At 35.8% G+C, this 19621-nt stretch overlaps 1 protein-coding gene across 4 annotated transcripts in view; it reads right to left on the bottom strand.

Moving 5' to 3' along the window:
• OPRM1 (opioid receptor mu 1) overlaps positions 1 to 19621 on the bottom strand; it is a 43128-nt gene that overhangs the window by 7742 nt on the left and 15765 nt on the right. Inside the window, exons 2-5 of one of the 4 annotated variants that reach the window (XM_069487636.1) lie at positions 4636 to 4988; positions 3160 to 3680; positions 2488 to 2493; positions 1333 to 1455 (exon numbers count right to left, since the gene is read on the bottom strand). In XM_069487636.1, the coding sequence (XP_069343737.1) occupies positions 1333 to 1455; positions 2488 to 2493; positions 3160 to 3680; positions 4636 to 4988 (1003 nt within the window). Of the gene's footprint in view, positions 1 to 434; positions 544 to 1332; positions 1456 to 2487; positions 2494 to 2668; positions 2804 to 3159; positions 3681 to 4635; positions 4989 to 19621 lie in introns of those variants that run through there. The other 3 variants (XR_011235507.1, XM_069487637.1, XM_069487638.1) reach the window with 3 other exon arrangements.

Genomic DNA, 19621 nt, shown 5'->3' with positions numbered 1-19621 from the left:
ACCAAGAAAAAGCCCAGAAGTGACCTTTTGTCAGTTCCGAACCTAGGCCTCAACAAGGCTTGCTTGCTTTTCTCTCTTTGTCTCTCAGAACCTGTGACCACTGCGAGAACAAGCCTGGGCTAACATGCTAGAGGATGCGAGTCCACATGGAGCTGGCCATTTTTGCCGGGGCCATGTAGATCAGCTAGCCGACAGCCCATCTGGCAACTACTCTCAGAGTGAGCCCAGCTGAGACCAGAAGAATGGTCTGGCCAGACCCAGCCCAAGTGACTGAGCTATAGAATTTCAAACTAAATAAATGGTAGCTTCAAGCCACTAGATTTGGGAATGGTTTGCTATGCCGCAAAAGCTGACGGAGCAGCTTTTAAATATGTTAAGTATGACTCCAAGTTTATTTTGGGCACAGAATTTTCTCATATGGCTTATCAAATTACCTTGATAACTGCCAAATCGCCACTTCACTTTGCGCTGTATGGACATGGCCTCAGTGTACAGTTGTCAGAATACAGACACCCTGGGAAGGTTTGATATTGGATCTCTGATCTGCAGAATATGAAGTTTACTAATGTGCTTGAAATGGGACATATATGGTACAATCTAATTCTTGGAGAAAATACAAATATATAGGCAGAATATAAACATTTACAACCAATACAAATTTCAAATAAGCAGTTAAGTTAATGCAAATCCAATTAGCTATGTTTTCTAACATGATGGTTTATGAAGTAAAACAGCAACCACCACCAAACATCTGTTTGTTGGATTCTGAATTTGCACAGCTAATCAAATATGTCCTATAGATACTGCCATAAAGTCTCTGATTTGTCCTTGAAATCATTTTATTATTTTGCTATATTATTGAAACTACCTCCAGAGGCTTATATACTGTTCCAGTTGTCTCTGTAGCTGTCTTAATTTTAATGATGACACATCAATAGAGAGTAGCAGAAAGGATCTTTGATTTATCTTGATTTTCAAATATGTCAGAGTGTCTTTTCCTCTTTTCCTGGCAGCCTCTCTTCTGTGTCCAGCTCTCCCAGCTGGGCATCTGGGGACAGCAGCCAAGTCCAGGGCTAATGTGTTTCTGCTGTTATCTGACACTGATGCTGCTTCATAGAGGCAGCGATGAAGATAAGCTTTAATTGGATGTATTTTTAAAGCAAACCTTTTAGTTACTTAGAGCAGAACTCCTCCAATTAGCTTCTTTTCTCCTCGATCTGGCTGTGCAAGAGCCATATTATTGTGAAAATGCTGGATTTGAAAGGGAGTCAAGGGCAGTGTTGGGCCACTGAAGGACACTCATGCTCCACCAGACGGGCTGGGAGCTGTGCCTCATGGCAGTGAGGCTGAGTGAAGGATGGCAGAGAGGCCAGATGTGACAATAAGCCCTAGCAGTGGTGCAGGGTGCACGACCAACCAGCCATGCCCTAAAGAACTCGGCAGGAGAGGAAAGCCCTTCAGGAGGAAGAGTCAAATCTTTATAATGGCCATCATTCTGCTCCACTGCAAATATTTTACTCCAAAGCAAAATATTTTAACCTTAGCTTAGGACTGAGAGTTTTAAATTGCATTCTCTAATATGTTATCCTCAGGTTGGAGAAAATCTATTTAAGACCCTACCCTTTTTACGTTACTCAAAAGATTTTGACGGTCACTGAATAGGAGAGCTGCTTAGTAAAAGGAGCAGGTTTAGAGGTCTGGATGTTGAAAAAAAAATTGGAGAAAAGAAGCAGAGTCAAAAAACATTTCTTTCTGGCTTTTATTTCCGAAATGGAATTAGAAGTGAGAGATAATATGTTAATAATTTCCCCTTGGCTGGAAGTGGGTCTGCCATCATTACCTCATGCTCTCTAGGGGAGTACAAGTTCCTGTGTTCATTTTAGCATTATTGGATATCAGGGGTATGAGAATTAATGTCCCCCATGGCAGATGCATCTGGGCCATATTGCATTAGTCCTGTTGTCGATTATAAAGGATGAGTCTGAGCCGGGCTGGGTGGCAACATGGGGACTGTGAGAGCTGGGGCGTGGTCCAGAGACAGCAAGAGGAAGCAGCTTCACTCTGCTGGCCAAGCCTCTCTCTGGCTTCTCATAGACCCGACTGCCTGTTCACTGTTATGGAGCTATGTGTCCCTGTGGTCTTGCCCCCTGACTCTAGGATTTTATCCGAGGCTCTGACCCTAAGCATTTACTTCACAGGAAATTTGAATCTGAGTTGTGTTAAAAAATTGTAGAGGCTGCATCATTATTTAAAAATTTACTTAAATTAATATTAATAATTAAGTCGTATGTTTGATTGACTTTGTTGGTCAGAGGTCAAATTTTGCCAACCAGTGGCTTAACCAGGTAATATTAACTTGGAGACATTTTTCCCCCTTCCTCCTTGTTGATTTCTCGTATAACTCTAATATTGCGTGTAACTCCTGAATCTTTCTGTGTCTGTCATCGTCTGTCCTCTTCTGGGAATGGGAATACATCTTCTAAAAACTAGGCACTTCTCACAATACTATCCCCAACGAGTAAGATGACTGTTAAAAAATTATTTAATCTAATAATCAGGTAATATGTTTGATATTTGCTCTAGAGTTCAGACAGCAAAATTTGTAAACCAATAGCTTAACAAAAGTTAGGAGTGGCTGTTTTAAAATCTTTTCTCCTTTGCTGTGATGCTGGGAATATCGTATGCTCATGACCACAGTGGGCAAGGGACTGGCCTTTTCTCTTCAGTCACAGAACCAGAGCAGGACTGGCTTTTGAGAAGTGAAAGGGATATTGGAGCGATATTCATGAAATACATGACATGTCTGGGGAAAATGAAAAGGATTCTAGATCAGAATCACTTCCACAATATGCTAAAGTCATTACATTTGCATAGAAGAAAAGGCCTTGAAAAAGTGATTTTTAATAGATTTATAGAGTTCTAGTTGGTATATCATTATACCTAAATGAAGTTATACAGTCATATATAATGAGCACACTTTATATAACAAAGCTCCTCTCTGACACTAGGATCAAAATTTGCTACCCTCCTCCCTCCATTCTTATGTTGAACCTCAATTCCCTCCTTACTGAGCTCCTTCTAACAGGTTAAAATCTTGCATTGGTACAAAGCTCTTTATGTCATCCCCAGTGAGTACACCTAATTCTGGAAACTGCATACCTGATGGTTAGTCCTATCCACTGTATTGGCCGTGGAAGGGTGATCTCTAGTGTTCTGACGAATTCGAGTGGAGTTTTGTTGCTCAATGGTCGAGGAAGTTGGGATACAGAACTCTCTGAAGCATCGTTTGAAGTTTTCATCCAGAAATGCATAAAGGACGGGGTTGAGGCAGCTATTTGTGTAACCTAGAGCAATACAGAAGTGCCAAGAAACGGTCTGGAATGTAGTTTCTGGGATCGTAACCAAGGCTTTGATGATGACGTAGATGTGGATGGGGGTCCAGCAGACGATGAACACAGCCACAACCACCAGCACCATCCTGGTGATCCTGCGCAGGTTCCTGTCCTTTTCTTTGGAGCCTGAGAGCATGCGGACACTCTTGAGGCGTAAGATCATCAGTCCATAGCACACGGTAATGATGAGGACGGGCATGATGAAGGCGAAGATGAAAACACAGATCTTCAGCAGGTTTTCCCAGTACCAGGTTGGGTGAGAGAATGTTAGTGTACAATCTATGGAACCTAGAAGAAAAGAATTTAAAGGAAAAATTAGCAAAATGTAATTATGTCATCAGGTATTAATATTGTCATGTTGCTTACTAATTTGTAGTCTTGACCAGAGCTAACTTAAGGCTACTATAATACTATGCAAGCCAGTAAGAAAAGATTTAAAGAAATTGTGGAAGAAACCCAGCTCTCTGTTAATTTTCAAAGCAAGTTACTTTTAATATTTTTTTCCTAAATTTCTCATTTTGCTGTCCACTTTGATCACATTAAGTTTTCATTCAGTGAACAATTATGGACCTCTCACCATGAGCTAGACCTTCTATGATAGAATCTATGTTTATATACAAAATATATTCACACCTAATGGGTGCGGTGCCCACGGTCTGGGATGGGCATGCTTGTAGCTCCAACTCAGGCAGTGCAAATATGTAGATATAACTTAAACGTTTGTACACCTGTTAAAATTTTGAAATAAAAAATAAGTAAAAAAAATTAAAGAAACCAAAATATAAGCATTGTCTAAAGTTTCTAGGAAGCTCCAGATAGTGGATGTTTTCATGCCATTTTTTGATGGGTAGTTAATTATTCTGCTATTAGGTCTATAAAGATAAATTTGTCATATAGGAAGACACTTGAAATTTTAAAACAAGCCTCAACCTAATACTCTTTGGTTTTAAGCTCTCATTAATCTTGGGAGAGGTATGGTCTTATTTACTCACAATTTTGATAAAGTAAGTATAGAGAAATCAGGAACAAACAGATTCTATTCTCTTTAAAATGTTTAGTGGGCCTAAAATTATTTTAAAAATGTCATATTTATAAATATTCAGACATTTTTTTCTAGAAAGAATAGTTAAAATTACAATTTGACTAAAACATTGGACCACTCCATGAATTCCACTTGGCCCTTGACCTCACCAACAAATTGGGCTATAAACCCTCCATCCCTCAGGCCCACAACACCACTCACCATGCCTGTATTTTGTTGTTGCCATGAACATTACAGGAAGACCAATGGCTGAAGAGAGGATCCAGTTGCAGACATTGACAATTTTGGCATTTCGAGGAGTACGGAAATCCAAGGCCTTGACAGGGTGGCAGACTGCAATGTAGCGATCGACACTCATGGTGCAGAGTGTGAATATGCTGGTGAACATGTTATAGTAATCTATGGAGATCACGATCTTGCACAGGATGGTTCCGAATGGCCACGTTCCCATTAGGTAATTGACACTCTGGAAGGGGAGGGTACTGGTGGCTAAGGCATCTGCCAGAGCAAGGTTGAAAATATAGATGTTGGTGGCTGTCTTCATTTTGGTGTATCTAGGAGATAAAGGAAGAACAGTGACAGGGTCAGCAAATACACCAATGTGAGATAAGGGTAAGCTTCCAATAATAAATTTGCATGAATTAGTGGAAAGCATTTGAGATTAGACATAGAACTCTTCTCCAGTACTAACTTGGCTATTTACAACCATGTGCCTAAGAACAAAATATATAATCTATCAGTTTTCTTCTCTGTAAAGTAGTTATAATAACAACAACAACCAGGCTGATTTATTGAGTGTTTTGTTGCTGTTCTTGTTTTTAACGTGCCGGTGACTGTAACAGGCATAATAGACACAGGGAGATCCCAGTCAAGTAGTAGAGGCAGACTAGATAATAATTCTACATATATGAAAAAAATTTAAATATATAAATATAGTTAAAACTATTGAACACTATAATAGTGTGTGTGTGTACATATATATGTGCATATATACGTAAATAACCTTTGCTAGATACAACATTGATTATAGACCTGCATGATCTAAGGGCATATTTGACTGCATGCGCATATATATACACACACACATGCACATACAAACACACAAGCTATTACGAAGGCAAGAGATGAGGCATCTCACAGAACATAAGGCAAAGGAAATAGGAGGTGTAAGATATGGATGACATCCTGGAAGTGCAGATGCCAAAGTCTAATCATTAAAGTATAAGTAAGAGGATGAGTTAGACAGTTGATAAGAGCAGGTCATTCTAGGCAGAGAAAGAGAAGAGAGAACACCAACAAAGGCATAGAGTTGAAATGACATGATACATGTGTCTGGCATATCCTGCCAGGGAATGACAATGGATCTGATAGGGGTGGAAAAGAGAGGCGGGAGGACTTGTATGCCATGGTAAGAAGGTTAGACTTTATTCAATCCATGACGGGAAGCCTAAGTTTCTTTTTTTTTTAATAGATTGAGGTATAATTGACACCTAATTAACAAATTGATACATTTTGACATATATATATATATATATATATATACACACCTGTGAAACCATCACCATAATCAAGCTCAGGGATTGGTAAACTAGGCCTATAGAACCAACTGAGTCACTGCCTGTTTTTGTAAATAGTTTTATTAGAACACAACCATACCCTTTTAAAAAATATTTATAGATGTTTTGATGCTACAAGGACAGAGTTGAGTGGTTGCAATAGAGACCATATGGCCTGCAAAGCCTAAGGTATTTTCTATCTTGATCTTTATAGAAAAAAGTGCCAACCCCTGATCAAGATAATGAACGTGTCAGTCACCCTCAAAAGTTTCCTGTGAAGCTCTTTAATCTTGCTCCTCCCTGGCTCACTACCACCCCCATTATTCCATAGGCAATCACTGATCTTGTTTTACTTTCTGTCCTTATAGATTAGTTTTGCATTTTCTAGAGTTTTATGCAAATAGAATCCTTCAGCATGTACTCTATTTTGTCTGTCTTTTTTCACTCAGTGTAATTATTTTGAGATTCATCCATATTGTTGCATGTATCAAGAATTTGTTCCTTTTTATTGTCAAGTAGCATTCCAATGTATGGTTATACCGTAATTTGTTTACCCATTCATTTGTTAATGGGAATTGAGTTGAATACAACTTTTGGCTCTTACAAATTAACTGTTACAAATATTCATGTACAAGTCTTTATAGGGATATATGCTTTTCTTATTCCTGGGTAAGTATCTAGTAATGTTATGGGTCTTCAAAGCCTACAGAAAGTATAACTATCAGGTACAAGAGATAGGCAGGTGCACTTTCAATAATAAATTCTAGCTGGTGGTGAAAGTACATCTTGCACATGCTGGACATCTATTATTTTTAATATTCCACATATATTTACCATAATTTAGAAGTAGAACCTCAATTTCACCCTGGGGAACCACTCATTTCCCATTCTCAGTCTACATGCTTTGGAATGGGCTCTATTAGTAGTTCAGGCCATGAGGATGTTAAGCTATTGGGGCCACAGTGAATGGCCAAGGGTGATTTCATGTTTAAACCAGAGTCAATGAGTTTTCCAACAGGACTCAAACCTGAGAGGATGTATGGTATGCAGTTGCTGGAAAAGCCTGTCTGAAACTGGACCCAACCCAGAGAATGTGGATTTTGGAGAGAGAGAATCTCATACCTAAAGCTGGTCTTCCTTGGACTTTTTATTTACACAGTGCAGTCAATTCTTTTAAAACTTTAGCTTTTGTTTACTGTTTTTCAGACACATGAGGTTAAGAGTCTAACTCGTTCAGCCCAAGATGGCTATTGATTGGAGGAGATAGTATCATAAAAGCATTTGTTTAGAGCCTTAATTCAGTGTTCTAAGAAAGTGATTTGATTTCAGTAAGGGCAGGATTTCAAAAATCTCAGGGTCAATACTTTGAAATTATTTCTTGAACTTTAAAAATTCTGATACCTGACCTGGTCTGCAATATTTGCAGAAATTGCATTGTTGCCAAAAAATCTCCCCAATTTCAAATTTGAGGGCTTTTTTGACTTGCTTTAGAAGTTTCACTTCTTTGAAGGATTTTAAAGGAAAAGGTAGAGAAAGCCATTTAACTTGAAGAGCTATACCAATTTCATTTGGGGGAAGACTCTAAATATGGCAAATATATAAAGATAACTTAGATAAGGTAATCCAAAGTACGTAAACAAACATACAGAACCCAAAATCAATCTGTGACTTTCAGCTTTTAGAATAACTGACTTTGATGCTCAAAAAGTTTAAAATTTTTTGATGTTTATAAGCAGAAGTTTCTCCCCCAAAGCAGAAAAATAACTTTTGCTAGATACGCCATTGATTATAGACCTGCGTGATCTAAAGGCACACTTGCATTAGTCACTTTCCTACCCAGCAGATCTTACACTGTGAGTCTTATCTTTAATAGAATGTTTTATGTTAAATAATTGGGTTCTTTGCAGTCAGTTTTCTGACTCATCATACTTCTACCCTTTCTTCAGGCTTATCTTAGCACTAAGTATTTACAATATATGTTTATTTCAGTTAAAAAAATCACATCCTTCCCCAGAATGAGGTGTTTATGAAACAACATTAGATTAGGGTCCTACATTATAAAAGGAAAAGTATGGGTCAGGCGTGATGGTTCACGCCTGTAATCCTAGCACTTTGGGAGGCTGAGGCAAAAGGATCTCTTGAACCCAGGAATTTGAGACCAGCCCGGGCAACATAGTGAGACCCTGTCTTTACAAAAAATAAAAAGGAAAAAATTAGCTGGGCATGGTGCTACATACCTGTAGTTCCAGCTACTCAGGTGGCTGAGGGGGGAGGATCACTTGAGGCCAGGTGTTGGAGGTTACAGTGAGCTATGATCAGGCCACCGCACTCTAAAAAAGATATCTAATTTAGCCTAGGTGACAGAGCTAGACTCTGTCTCAAAACAAAAAACAAAAAACAAAAAAACAAAAAACAAAAAAACCTCACAAAAGAAAGTAAAAGTGTTATAAAGCATATGTTAATTAGCTTGTTATCCATTCCACAATGTATATATGTTTCGAAACATTATGTTATATGTGATAAATATATAAAATTTTATCTGTTAATTTAAAAACATAAAATTAAAATAGTAAAAAGAAAGGTGAATATTTATAAAAATGATTTCAATGGGCATTTTACAGAAACAATGCTGTTTAATTTTTTTTTCAACTTATCTAAAGAGCCTTCCTCTAAACATAGCTAGCATTTTTATCCCGATTACTCATGCTTTGAATCATAGCAGCACATAAAAGGGGGTTCAGCAATTTCCTAAATACGTGAAAGAGAATTATATAAGACTAAAGGTTTGGGAATTCCAACTGCCTACAGCATATAGCCGAAGGCTTTAATCCGAAGAGAAGGTCTGATCAGGAAAGGGGTAACGTAAACCAGCAAACACAAGCTTTCCATTCTGTTCTGCTCTGATGCGGTGGCATGAATGCTGCCCCAGCAAAGTTAAATGAATGACCAGAGTCACACTGCAGGGTATACGTGGAGGTATAGAAACCAGAGTGGGCAAATGAGCCAAAGAAGTGACCTGAGGTAAGAATTACCTTTGCTGTTTAGTTTACTTAAGTCGGTCTGAGTAGAATTCCTAGTTATTAAAACAAAATTTTTCCGACCTTTGTGCTTATTGCTTCGTCTTCTTCTTCTTTGTTGTTGTTTTTTTTTTTTTTTTTTTTTTTTTGAGACAGTGTCTTACTCTGTCACCCTGGCTAGAGTGCAGTGGTGTCATCATAGCTCACTGTAACCTCAAACTTTTGGGCTCAAGGGATCCTCCTGCCTCAGCCTCCTGAGTAGCTAGGACTACAGGCACCACTACACCTGGCAGATTTTTTTTTTTTATTCTTTGTAGAGACAGGATCTCAGTATGTTGCCTAGGCTGGTCTTGAACTCCTGGCCTTAAGCTATCCTCCCTCCTCAACCTCCCAAAGTGCTGGGATTACAGGTGTGCGTCACCACACCTGGTGCCTATTGCTTCTTACTGTGTCATAAATGCACTTTATCACCCCCCATTTTACACAAGGAAACTAAGTCTCAAAGAGATCGATTCCCTTCCCCCAAGTTGTAAAGCCAGTAAATGACAGACTGGGATTGCCACCCTGCCTCCCTGTAACACACCACCCTGCTTCCCTCCAACACGCAGGGAATTTCTCAGAGGCGGCACTGAGTCTTACAATTCTTCTAAGATCACTGCATAGGAAACACTCAAAAATGCTTATTTTATTTGATTATATAAGAAGAAGGTATAATTTCTATAAACAAGATGCATTCTTATGATGATAACCACCAATCTCTCTTACCCCATCTCATTCCCAATGCTCATGGGATTGTTTTTGATACTTGTAACAGATTATTTTACTATTTACTTCCATGTCTTTAAATAACATGTTTCTAGCGTATGTTGAAGATGTAACATCTCAAATAGCTAGTTTGGCTTGGCATTCAGAGCAGTTGTTCACTCTGAAAATATTAGTCCATTCATTGTCTTCTTTACTTTAGTCATATTGATGAGAACTCTTATTCTATACTCTTATAAAATATCATTTCCCCTCTCTTGTAGCACTTGCAATCTTATCTCTTTTTTGTGTTCTTGAATTTCATTAAAATGTAGTGAGAATTTTTTAAAAAGATTTATTGTACTTGACACTCAGAGTGCCCTCTAGTTCAAAGCTTCACTGCTTTCTTTAGTTACAGGAAATTTGGGGCTATTGTTCTTCAAATAGTACCTCTCTTCCATTCTCTCCCTACTGTACTTTTAATAGATAAATATTAGCTTTTCGGTGTCAATACTGCTGGTATCTTATTTGTTTCATTATACCCTCCATTTCTATCCCATCTACTATATTTTTCCAGCTTATTAATATATTCTTTGTCTTCCTCCATTCTATTTTTCAGCTCACTCATAAAATTTTGAATGCCAAAAATTATGATTATTTTCAAGATTTCCAATTTGTTTCTTTATTTAACAAATGCTTATGTGTCAGGTACTATTAAGGGTGGTTTACAAATGTTAAATCATTTAATCCTCATACCAAGTCTATGAGGTACTTATAGCCAATCTCTTCTTATAAAGTTACTAAATACCATTGGATTAGGGTCCCATCCTTATGACCTCATTTAACCCTAATTATATTCTAAAGGTTCTATCTCCAAATACAATAACATGGGGAGTTAAGGTTTCAACATATGCATTTTCTGGGAGGATGGCATAATTCATTGCATAGCACCCACCAAGACTAAATCACAAAGAAACAGGAAATCTGAATAGATCTGTAACTAGTAGGAGATTGAATTAGTAACAAAAATATGCCAATAAAGAAAAGCCCTTGTCTTGATGGCTTCATTTAAACAGGAACTAACACCAATCCTTCTCAAAGTTTTTCAAAATATTGATGAGAAGAGAACACTTCATGAAAGCCAGGCAAAGACACTACAAGCAAAGAAAACTGCAGAAAAATATTCCATATAAAAACTGATGCAAAATCTTTAACAAAATACTATCAAACTGAATTCTTCAGAATATTAAAAGAATTATACACATGATTAAGAGGGATTTATTTCTAGAATGCAAGAATGATTCAACATATACAAATCAATCAGTGTAACACACCACATTAACAGAATGAAGCATTAAAAACTCACACTAATCTCATTTGATACAGAAAAAGCATTTGACAAAATTCAACATCCTTTCATGATAAAACACTCAATACAATAGGAATAGAAGAAACTACCTGAAAATATTAAAATCCATATATGAAAACCCACAGCAACCCTAATATTCAATGGCAAAATGCTGAAAGCTTTTCCTCTAGTATCAGGAACAAGGCAACAACATCTGCTTTCCCCATTTCTAGTCAACATGGTACAGAAGTCCTAGCCAGAGCAAATAGACAAAAGAAAGAAATAAAATGTGTTCAAATTGGAAAGAAAGAAATAAAGTGATCTCTTCTACATAGAAGATGATATAATCTTTTGGGGGGGATGGTATAATTCAGTTTATATAGTCTTCTATGTAGAAAACCCTAAAGATTCACAAAACAAACCTGCTAGAACTAATAAATGAATTCAACAAAGTATGAGGATACAAAGCCAATGTAAAATCTATTGCATTTCTGTTGTGCATACTCACAATGAACAATCTAAAAAGGAAATTAGGCAAACAGTGTCATTTACAATAGCACATCAAAAAGAATAAAACACTTAGGAATTAACTTAACCAAGGAGGTGAATGACTCGTACAATGAAAACTACAAAACATTGCTGAAGGAAATTAAAAAAGACAATAATAAATGGAAAGACATCCTATGTTTATGGATTAGAGCTATGGTATTGTTAAGATGTCAATATTACCCACGGTGATCTATAGATTCAAAGCAATCTTTATTTCAATCCCAATGAAGTTTTTGCTGAAATAGGCAAATTCATTCTAAAATTCATGTAGCATCTGAAGGGAACCAGAATAGCCAAAATAATCTTCATAAAGAACAAATCTTAAAGACTCACATCTCCTGATTTCAAACTTAATTCAAAGCTATAGCAATCAAAACAATATGGTTCTGACATGAAGACAGACATATAGACCAACTGAATAGAATATAGAGTCCAGAAATAAACCCTTGCCTATATGACTAATGATTTTCAACAAGGGTTAAAATGCTTCCAAGACCATTCAATGGAGAAAGCATAGTATTTTCAACAAATAGTGCTGGGAAACCTAGATATTCATATGCAAAAGAATGAGAATGGACCCTTACTTAACATGATGTATAGAAATTAACTCAAAATTGATCAAAGACCTAAATATAAAAGCTAAAACTACAAAACTTTTAGAGAAAACAGGGAAAAAGCTTTACAACATTGGATTTGACAATGATTTCTTGGATGTAACACCAAATACACAGGAAACAAAAACAAAAATAGACAAATTGGATTTCATAAAAATTAAAAACTTTCACACACCAAAGGACACTATCAACATAGTGAAAAGGCAACCTAAAGAATGAGAAAAAATTTTAACAGATCATATATCTGATCAGGGCTTAATATCCAGAACCTATAGAGAACTCCTAAAACTCAATAATGAAAAAGAACCCAATCAAAACATAAATAAAGAACTTGAATGGTCTTTTATCCAAAAAGATATATCAATGGACAATAAATATACAGAATGATGCTCAACATCACTAATCATTAGGGAAATGAAAATCAAAACCACAGTGAGATACCACCTCACACCCACTAGGTTGACTGCTATCAAATAAAAGAGAAAATAACAAGTGTTGGTGAGGATATGTGGAACCCTTGGGCATTACTGGTGAGAATGTAAAATGGCATATCACTGTGGGAAACAGTATGGCGGCTCCTCAAAAAATTAAAAGTAGAATTACCATATGATCTAGCAATTGCCTTTCTGGGTATCCACTCAAAGGAATTAAAAACAGGGTCTCCAAGAAATATTTGTATACCCAAGTTTGTAACAGCATTATTCATAATTGCTAAAACATGGAAGTAACCCAGGTCCATTGACAGAAGAATGGATAAACAAAATGTGGTACATACATAAAATAAAATATTATCCAGCTTTTAAAAGGAAAGAAATTCTGACATATGGTACAACATGGATGAACTTTGAGGACATTCAGTGAAATAAATGTATTCTAGTATTTACTAGAAGGTTAATACTATATGACTCCATGATATCCAGGAGCTTGGGGGAGAGAAGAATGGGGAATTATTGTTTAATGAGCATGGAGTTTCAGTTTTGCAAGACAAAGTGAGTTCTGGAGATGGATGGTGGTGATGATTGCCCAATGATATAGATGTACTTAAGATCACTGAATCATATACTTAAAATAGTTAAGACAAAAATTTTATGTTGTGTGTATTTTACCAAAATAAAAATATGAATTACAGTAAAAAAATGTCAGAAGTAGAATTTAAATCCACACCTATTTTTTAATAAAGTTGATATTCTTTACTACTACAACATACTGCTGCCAAATATACACCATGAAATATAAGCTATCTGTATGATAATCAGTTTTACAAAGTACAATAAGGTTTACGAACTCTACTACATACATTTGTGCAAAACTGATGCTCACGAAAATCTTAGTAGTAGCTATGACAACTATGACTATTGTCTTTATTTTAGAGAAAAGAGGACTAAGGTCTAGAACAATTGTCACAGACAAAAATGTTTAACATTGTGCATTTGAAATAACTTGGTGTTTGTTGCTATGCAAACAAAATATCTGGATAATTAATATTTGTTTTATTTGTGGTTTTGGTGTGTTTCCTGGAGATGTAACCATTTCCATTATTTAATAATAGCACAACACATTAGAGAGAATTATATATCAGGATACTGTGTAGGAAGCTGAAATTGAAATAAGAATGTGCTCATTGCTCCTAAGCCTTGCAAAAGAGAGATTTAATTAAGATTCACGAAGATTTACTTTCAAATTCCATTTGCCAAACCTGTTGATGAGCATTCCCTATTTATCTTTTTTATTTTAGTGTGCCATAGGACCTGCTGATATCTAAATATTTTGGCATTTAACTAATTCCTGCAACAGTAGCTTTCCAAAATCTTTTAGGACCAATTGAAGAAAAAATAAAAGTAATGCAATTAGTGCCTGTAGACCTTGATTTGTGTAAAATTGTGTATTTATGGTAACTGTTTTCCATCCAAGAATTATACAATCCTTTATAATTTAACCATCATGCCGACGTGTGATTTTTCTAGGAAAAAGAAAGCAGTTTATTGAGACTTTTTTCCAAGTATTTTCAGACAGAGAGATTTTTTGGGAGGTATTTTCCCTCCCCTGTGGAGATTTCAATAACATTTGTTAGGGGGAAATATGATTCAAGAATAAGCCAGTAATTTGGCAAAGCAAATAACTTCCATTAGTTTTTAAAGCCTGAAATTTTAGTATTATTGTATAATAAGTGTTATTAAGTCAATATAGAGTTGTCTTCCACCTTGGAATAGACTCATTTGGCACTACCAACATTTTTAGTCTCAAATTAAAGTATGTAACTGTATTTTTAATAGGAAAACTCCAAACATGAACTTGATTTATATTTTAGTGAAGTATCTCTCTAATGCAATATTTTATTGCCTTTCAGGATCCTCTACTACTTTTGAAATTTTCTCCCCTTTTATTTATTTTCATACTATTAGTTGTAGTTTTTCTTCATTATACCATTGGACATTCATTTTTAAACATCTAAAGAATACTAAACTATATAAAACTGAAATACAAATCACCATAAAGTTAACATGTACAGGCAAACTCTGAGAACATTTTGGTATATTTAATACTCTAACTTTGTATTATTATAGTTACACATTTCAAACTTCTAGTTAAAGATAATTTTATTGGACCTTATGTATTAAAGAAAGCACCTTAAGAGTTATGGGAAATGTTTTAAATTTTCATCGAACACCGTATATTTTCATAACTGCTTTCATTCACCATGAAATCATCTTTGTGTCAACATTAAGTCGACATTTATTTAACAATTTTTTTAATTTCTATTTTTGCCAAGCATGTTGGTAGGCCCTGGTACTCAACTGAGACACGTCTCTCCTGCCTTGGAGGAATCTTCAGTCTGGTGAGAGACCAGAACCAGGTAATTTCAATGGTATGTTGGATGTTACAGCAGGGAAGGGTTGGCATGGGGATGTTGAGAGGAGTACCTAACCAGCATTTAGGTGGAAGGAGTGTAGCAGGTACTCAAAATTTGTTTCATTACATGGAATGCGCCCATAAGAATTAACCTATTTATTGCTGTTTTCTAGAAACAAATGTAAACCTCTGCTCAATTCATTTAAATTCACAAATTTTGCTACCCATTTTACTGATAGTGAGATACTAGAAAATTTTTTTTGCCAGCATATTTTCTGCTCTGTGAAGTAGGATTTTCTTTTCTTGACTTAAATTTATACTTTTAAATGTTTGTGAAAAGCTGGTGCTTAGGATAGGCTAGAATTTTCTTGCAGTTACCCAGTATAACCTTCTTGTGTGATACATCTGTAAGATGAATCTGGATTCTTTGGTGACACGTTGTCTTGTGACTTCTTTCTTCCCATTCTCCAGGGAAGAATACCACCCCTATAGTTCTGTTGTTATTATGGCCATTGACACCTCATCGTCCTTCTCCTGAGGAGGCATACATCCACTGATTTTTTTCAGGGAAGAAATTCTGACAATTAAGAATTCTTCTCTCAATATTTGTCAGTTTCCAGTCTGTTATGTTGATGCAACGAACAAAATTCCATTTACCAGAAATCTCCACAGATACCTCATTTTTTTCTCAATCTGCTTCTAAGGCATAGAATGTGGAATGAACTGGAGTAGTGTATGGGATGAACTTGGCATGCGAGTTGACTAGGCTAGGATTCTGTACTTTTCTAAGTGACCCCATCAGCTATTTGAAAAGCAAAGAAGGAGTTATGGGTAAGAGTCATGAGTGAAAAGTGAGGATTTCTAGAACTTTTGGTGTCTGTTTGCTTTTTTAAGGCTCTCTGGAGTAACGCTAATGTGCCTGGTTGCTTTCACTTGGCAAGGATTCCAGCTAATTTGCCTTCAGCCTGTCCATCTGGTGTTTTGCTCACTAGGGTACGGAGACAAGTGCCTTTCCTTGAATTTAATCAGATGGATACTTTAGCAAAATCCTTGAGTAGAGGATCTTCCAGATTGCGTCTTCTTACTTCCTCCAGATTGAATTCTGCCAGATTCAATTTTTCTCAATCACCATTATCTCCTCCAAACCCCTCTCCCATTTAGATTCCTTGGTATATAAAGTGGGAGAAGGAAAAGGAAGAAACCTCGGACTCAGGTTCTCCTCTCAACTTGAATGTGGAAAATAGCCTGGGAAACTATCTTTGCTCCCAAATCAAACAGCAGGTAAGTCTTTTATAAGAATTTTACTCTTGGGAATTCCAAGTTTCTTTCAATCATTAACTTCTAGAAGAATGATGATCTAAAATTGTTACTTTCAAAAACCAGAAATTGAGCACTGAAACACAAAGGGCTGAAATAAATGCAGCATAAACATAAAATTATAATCAATTCAGTGTACTGAAACATGTCAGCTAACATATGTCCTGTTACTACTAGTTACTCTGTTGAGTTCTGGGATACAAAAGTGAAAAGAAAAAGGCAGATAATCTCTGTCCTCAAGGAGCTTACATTCTCCAAACTGGAAATTTCCTTTCTTGAAAAAACTGGAGAAAAAGGGATCACTAATGTAAATGGAAATATGAAAATGTCACGGTGCTTGGCTGAAAAATTTATCCAGAAAGCTTGACTAGATCTATAGCTTTCTGCACTGAGCTTGGCACAGTGTATGTCTCTTAATCAGTTATTATTAGCAACTCCTGATCACCCCAAGTAATGATGCTGTTGGGCACAGAGTATGACGGCACCTATAGATCAAAACTGAGCTTTTGTAATTAGAAGTTCCACAGATAATTATGGATTCTATTTTTCCAGGCTGAAAGGCAGACTCAATTAGAGACTTAGATCCAGTTAGCCCAGAGACAAAAAGTCAATTCAAAATACCCAGCCTCGTATGAAGGAAAAACTCCAGATTTAGACTTGCAAGGAGACAGATTTATTTCCTTCATTCCTGTTTTGATGAGGAAGAGCCTACTAATAAAGGAAAACCCATGAACGGGTTGCCAATTAGGGAACGTTCTGGGAAGTAAGATATAAAATCTATAATAATATACCTGCCAGCCATCCACATGAACCCTGGGTAACTGGTTTGAAAAATCTCTCCTCACTGAAATTGAATGTAACAGTTTTTGTTTTTTTAAGTTTTTAAGAGCTTAAGTTTCAGGATAATAGACCTCTTGATTCAAATCTTAATTTCATCATATATTAGCTGGACAAATTTGGTATTATTACTTAAATTTTCTGAATTCTTTTCTCCCCATCTGTAAAAGTTGAGCAATATTAGTACTTTCCTTAAATGGTTGGTGTAAGAATGAAAATTTTATAAAATGGAGTAGTGTACTTAAAGATTGTTAGTATGGATTATTAGTATGGTGAGTCTGACATGTAGCAACTTTCAGTAAATGTTAGTGATAATGATGATGATGATGATGATGATGCTTATCATGGATTTCACATTTAATGAGGCTGATATTATTCTCCAAGACACATTGCTGGGGACCACATGTTCTGGCTTTGTTCATGTTTATTTGTCTTTAGAATATGGGCCAGAGTTCAGTGTTTATATTTACCAAAGTGTTACTTTTGATTGTATTAACATTGTTTCTAGATGTTTTTCATGTGTGCTAAATTGGTGCATCCTGACTTAGGAGTATTCTAAAAACACAACTATTTTCAAAGGGCTTCTTGACCAATTATCTTTCTAAAAATGTTTTGGTTTGGTAAATTGTATGATTTCATTCATTTCATCTAGAATGCTGACCAATATATTATGCTTTTAATATCATCTTAATTTCAAAAAACTGTGGGGACAAAACATGGCAGCTATACCAGAGCAAGGTTTCAATCTTTATTCTAGTGTTAGAATAATTTTTTGATAAAGTAGAAAACAAATTTTACAATATGTAAAATATATTTTAAAAGGTGCTTAAAAGCAATGATTTGTATAGGGTATGTTAATTTCTTCATTCATATGCTATTATTTTGAGTTCTAAATTGCTGAGAGAATAATACTCTTTTGTGGAATGGTCATTGTTGTAGTTTATGTGTTTTAAGTTATGCTTTGTGGCATTGACTAATGTAGCATTGTCTTTTGTGGAATGTGATATATTTGTTTAGATGCAGGCAATTTCTCCTTTGTTCAGAATAGTGATCTTTTTTTTAAAGCATAGCATCAATTTCTCCTTTGATACTTAACCCTAAATTACATAAAACTGATAATTTTTAAAAATCAGAAGTTTCAGGTCTGACCTCCAGCTTGATCTTTCTTCTGCCTGTGTTCATGTGACAAGGTGTTATTCATGAGTAGACTGGTCATTGTTTCAATACAGTGACACACTAACGGATGTCTGAAAAGAATGATTCTTGAGATTTTATTTCTATGAATTTCATTCATTCAAGATTCTACCGTTCTATGGCAATATCCTTAATATTTGCAAAATGTTTACAATATCTAGTTTGAGAAAAATACTTGTTAATTATGGCTGATAGTATTTTCTTTTATTCTTTTATGAAAATTAACCATGGCCTTTTCTGCTCATTTTTCTCTATCTTGTTGCTAAGACATAAATTATACCTTTAACAAACTTAAGTCAGGAGTAACCCATTGATGGGCTTGATGATGGAGGAAGATGAACTATAGTAATTAATTGGGGTAAACCTTGAGAGCAATGGTTGAAAGAAAACAAGATTAGTAATTATAGTCCTATCTTTGGCATATATTAACTGGTGAAATGGCTTAATTTTCTTATCCACTACACTGTATCTTTAGAAAAAGGTAGGACTGTGTCTATTTTACTCACTGATATCTGGAGCTCCTAAGAGAGTGCTTTATATAATACATGTTGATCAATAAGTAGTAAATATGTTTAATTTTTTAAAAATTAGTCTGGTTAATAATTTCTTCCATCTATATTCACAAAAACTTTATGAGATTCAAATTACTCAATATAGGGAAAAATTTAAAGTCCTATAAAATTTTAAGACATTATCTTTAGCCCTTAGATATGTGTTTTGTTTATTTTATAAAGAAGTTGAAAAAGCTTCCTTTTGTCATCAGAAGGAAAGACTACTCGAAGGACCTCAACACGGTCTGGGTCTGCTTTTAACAGGACCATTTATTTTAGTGACCTTGGATCATGAACATTAGCAGAAGCATGCTCGTATTTATTTCTATTCAATCCATGTGGTTTCCTTTCCAGAGATGATGAGAACTGAATAACTATGAAATTACAATCTTGATAATAGTTTCCCCTTGTTCTTCTTGGCAGGCACAATCAGGTTCTGATATTCAGGTTTTACTTCTGGCAACATTTTTCAATTAACATTTAATACTCCTCCACAAAAAGCTCAACCTCTCACTGGCACTGAACCCAGTGTTTCAGTGAAAAAATGCTTGGAAACAAAGAAGGCATTCCCTTTCATTGATCTCCTTGTTCCCACAGCTTCTGTACTTGGAAC

The sequence above is a fragment of the Eulemur rufifrons genome, chromosome 15 (assembly GCF_041146395.1).
Source record: "Eulemur rufifrons isolate Redbay chromosome 15, OSU_ERuf_1, whole genome shotgun sequence".
In the NCBI taxonomy this organism is placed as follows: domain Eukaryota; kingdom Metazoa; phylum Chordata; class Mammalia; order Primates; family Lemuridae; genus Eulemur; species Eulemur rufifrons.
Note: the sequence above shows the minus strand (reverse complement) of the source record. Positions and strands in the feature narration are given on the sequence as shown.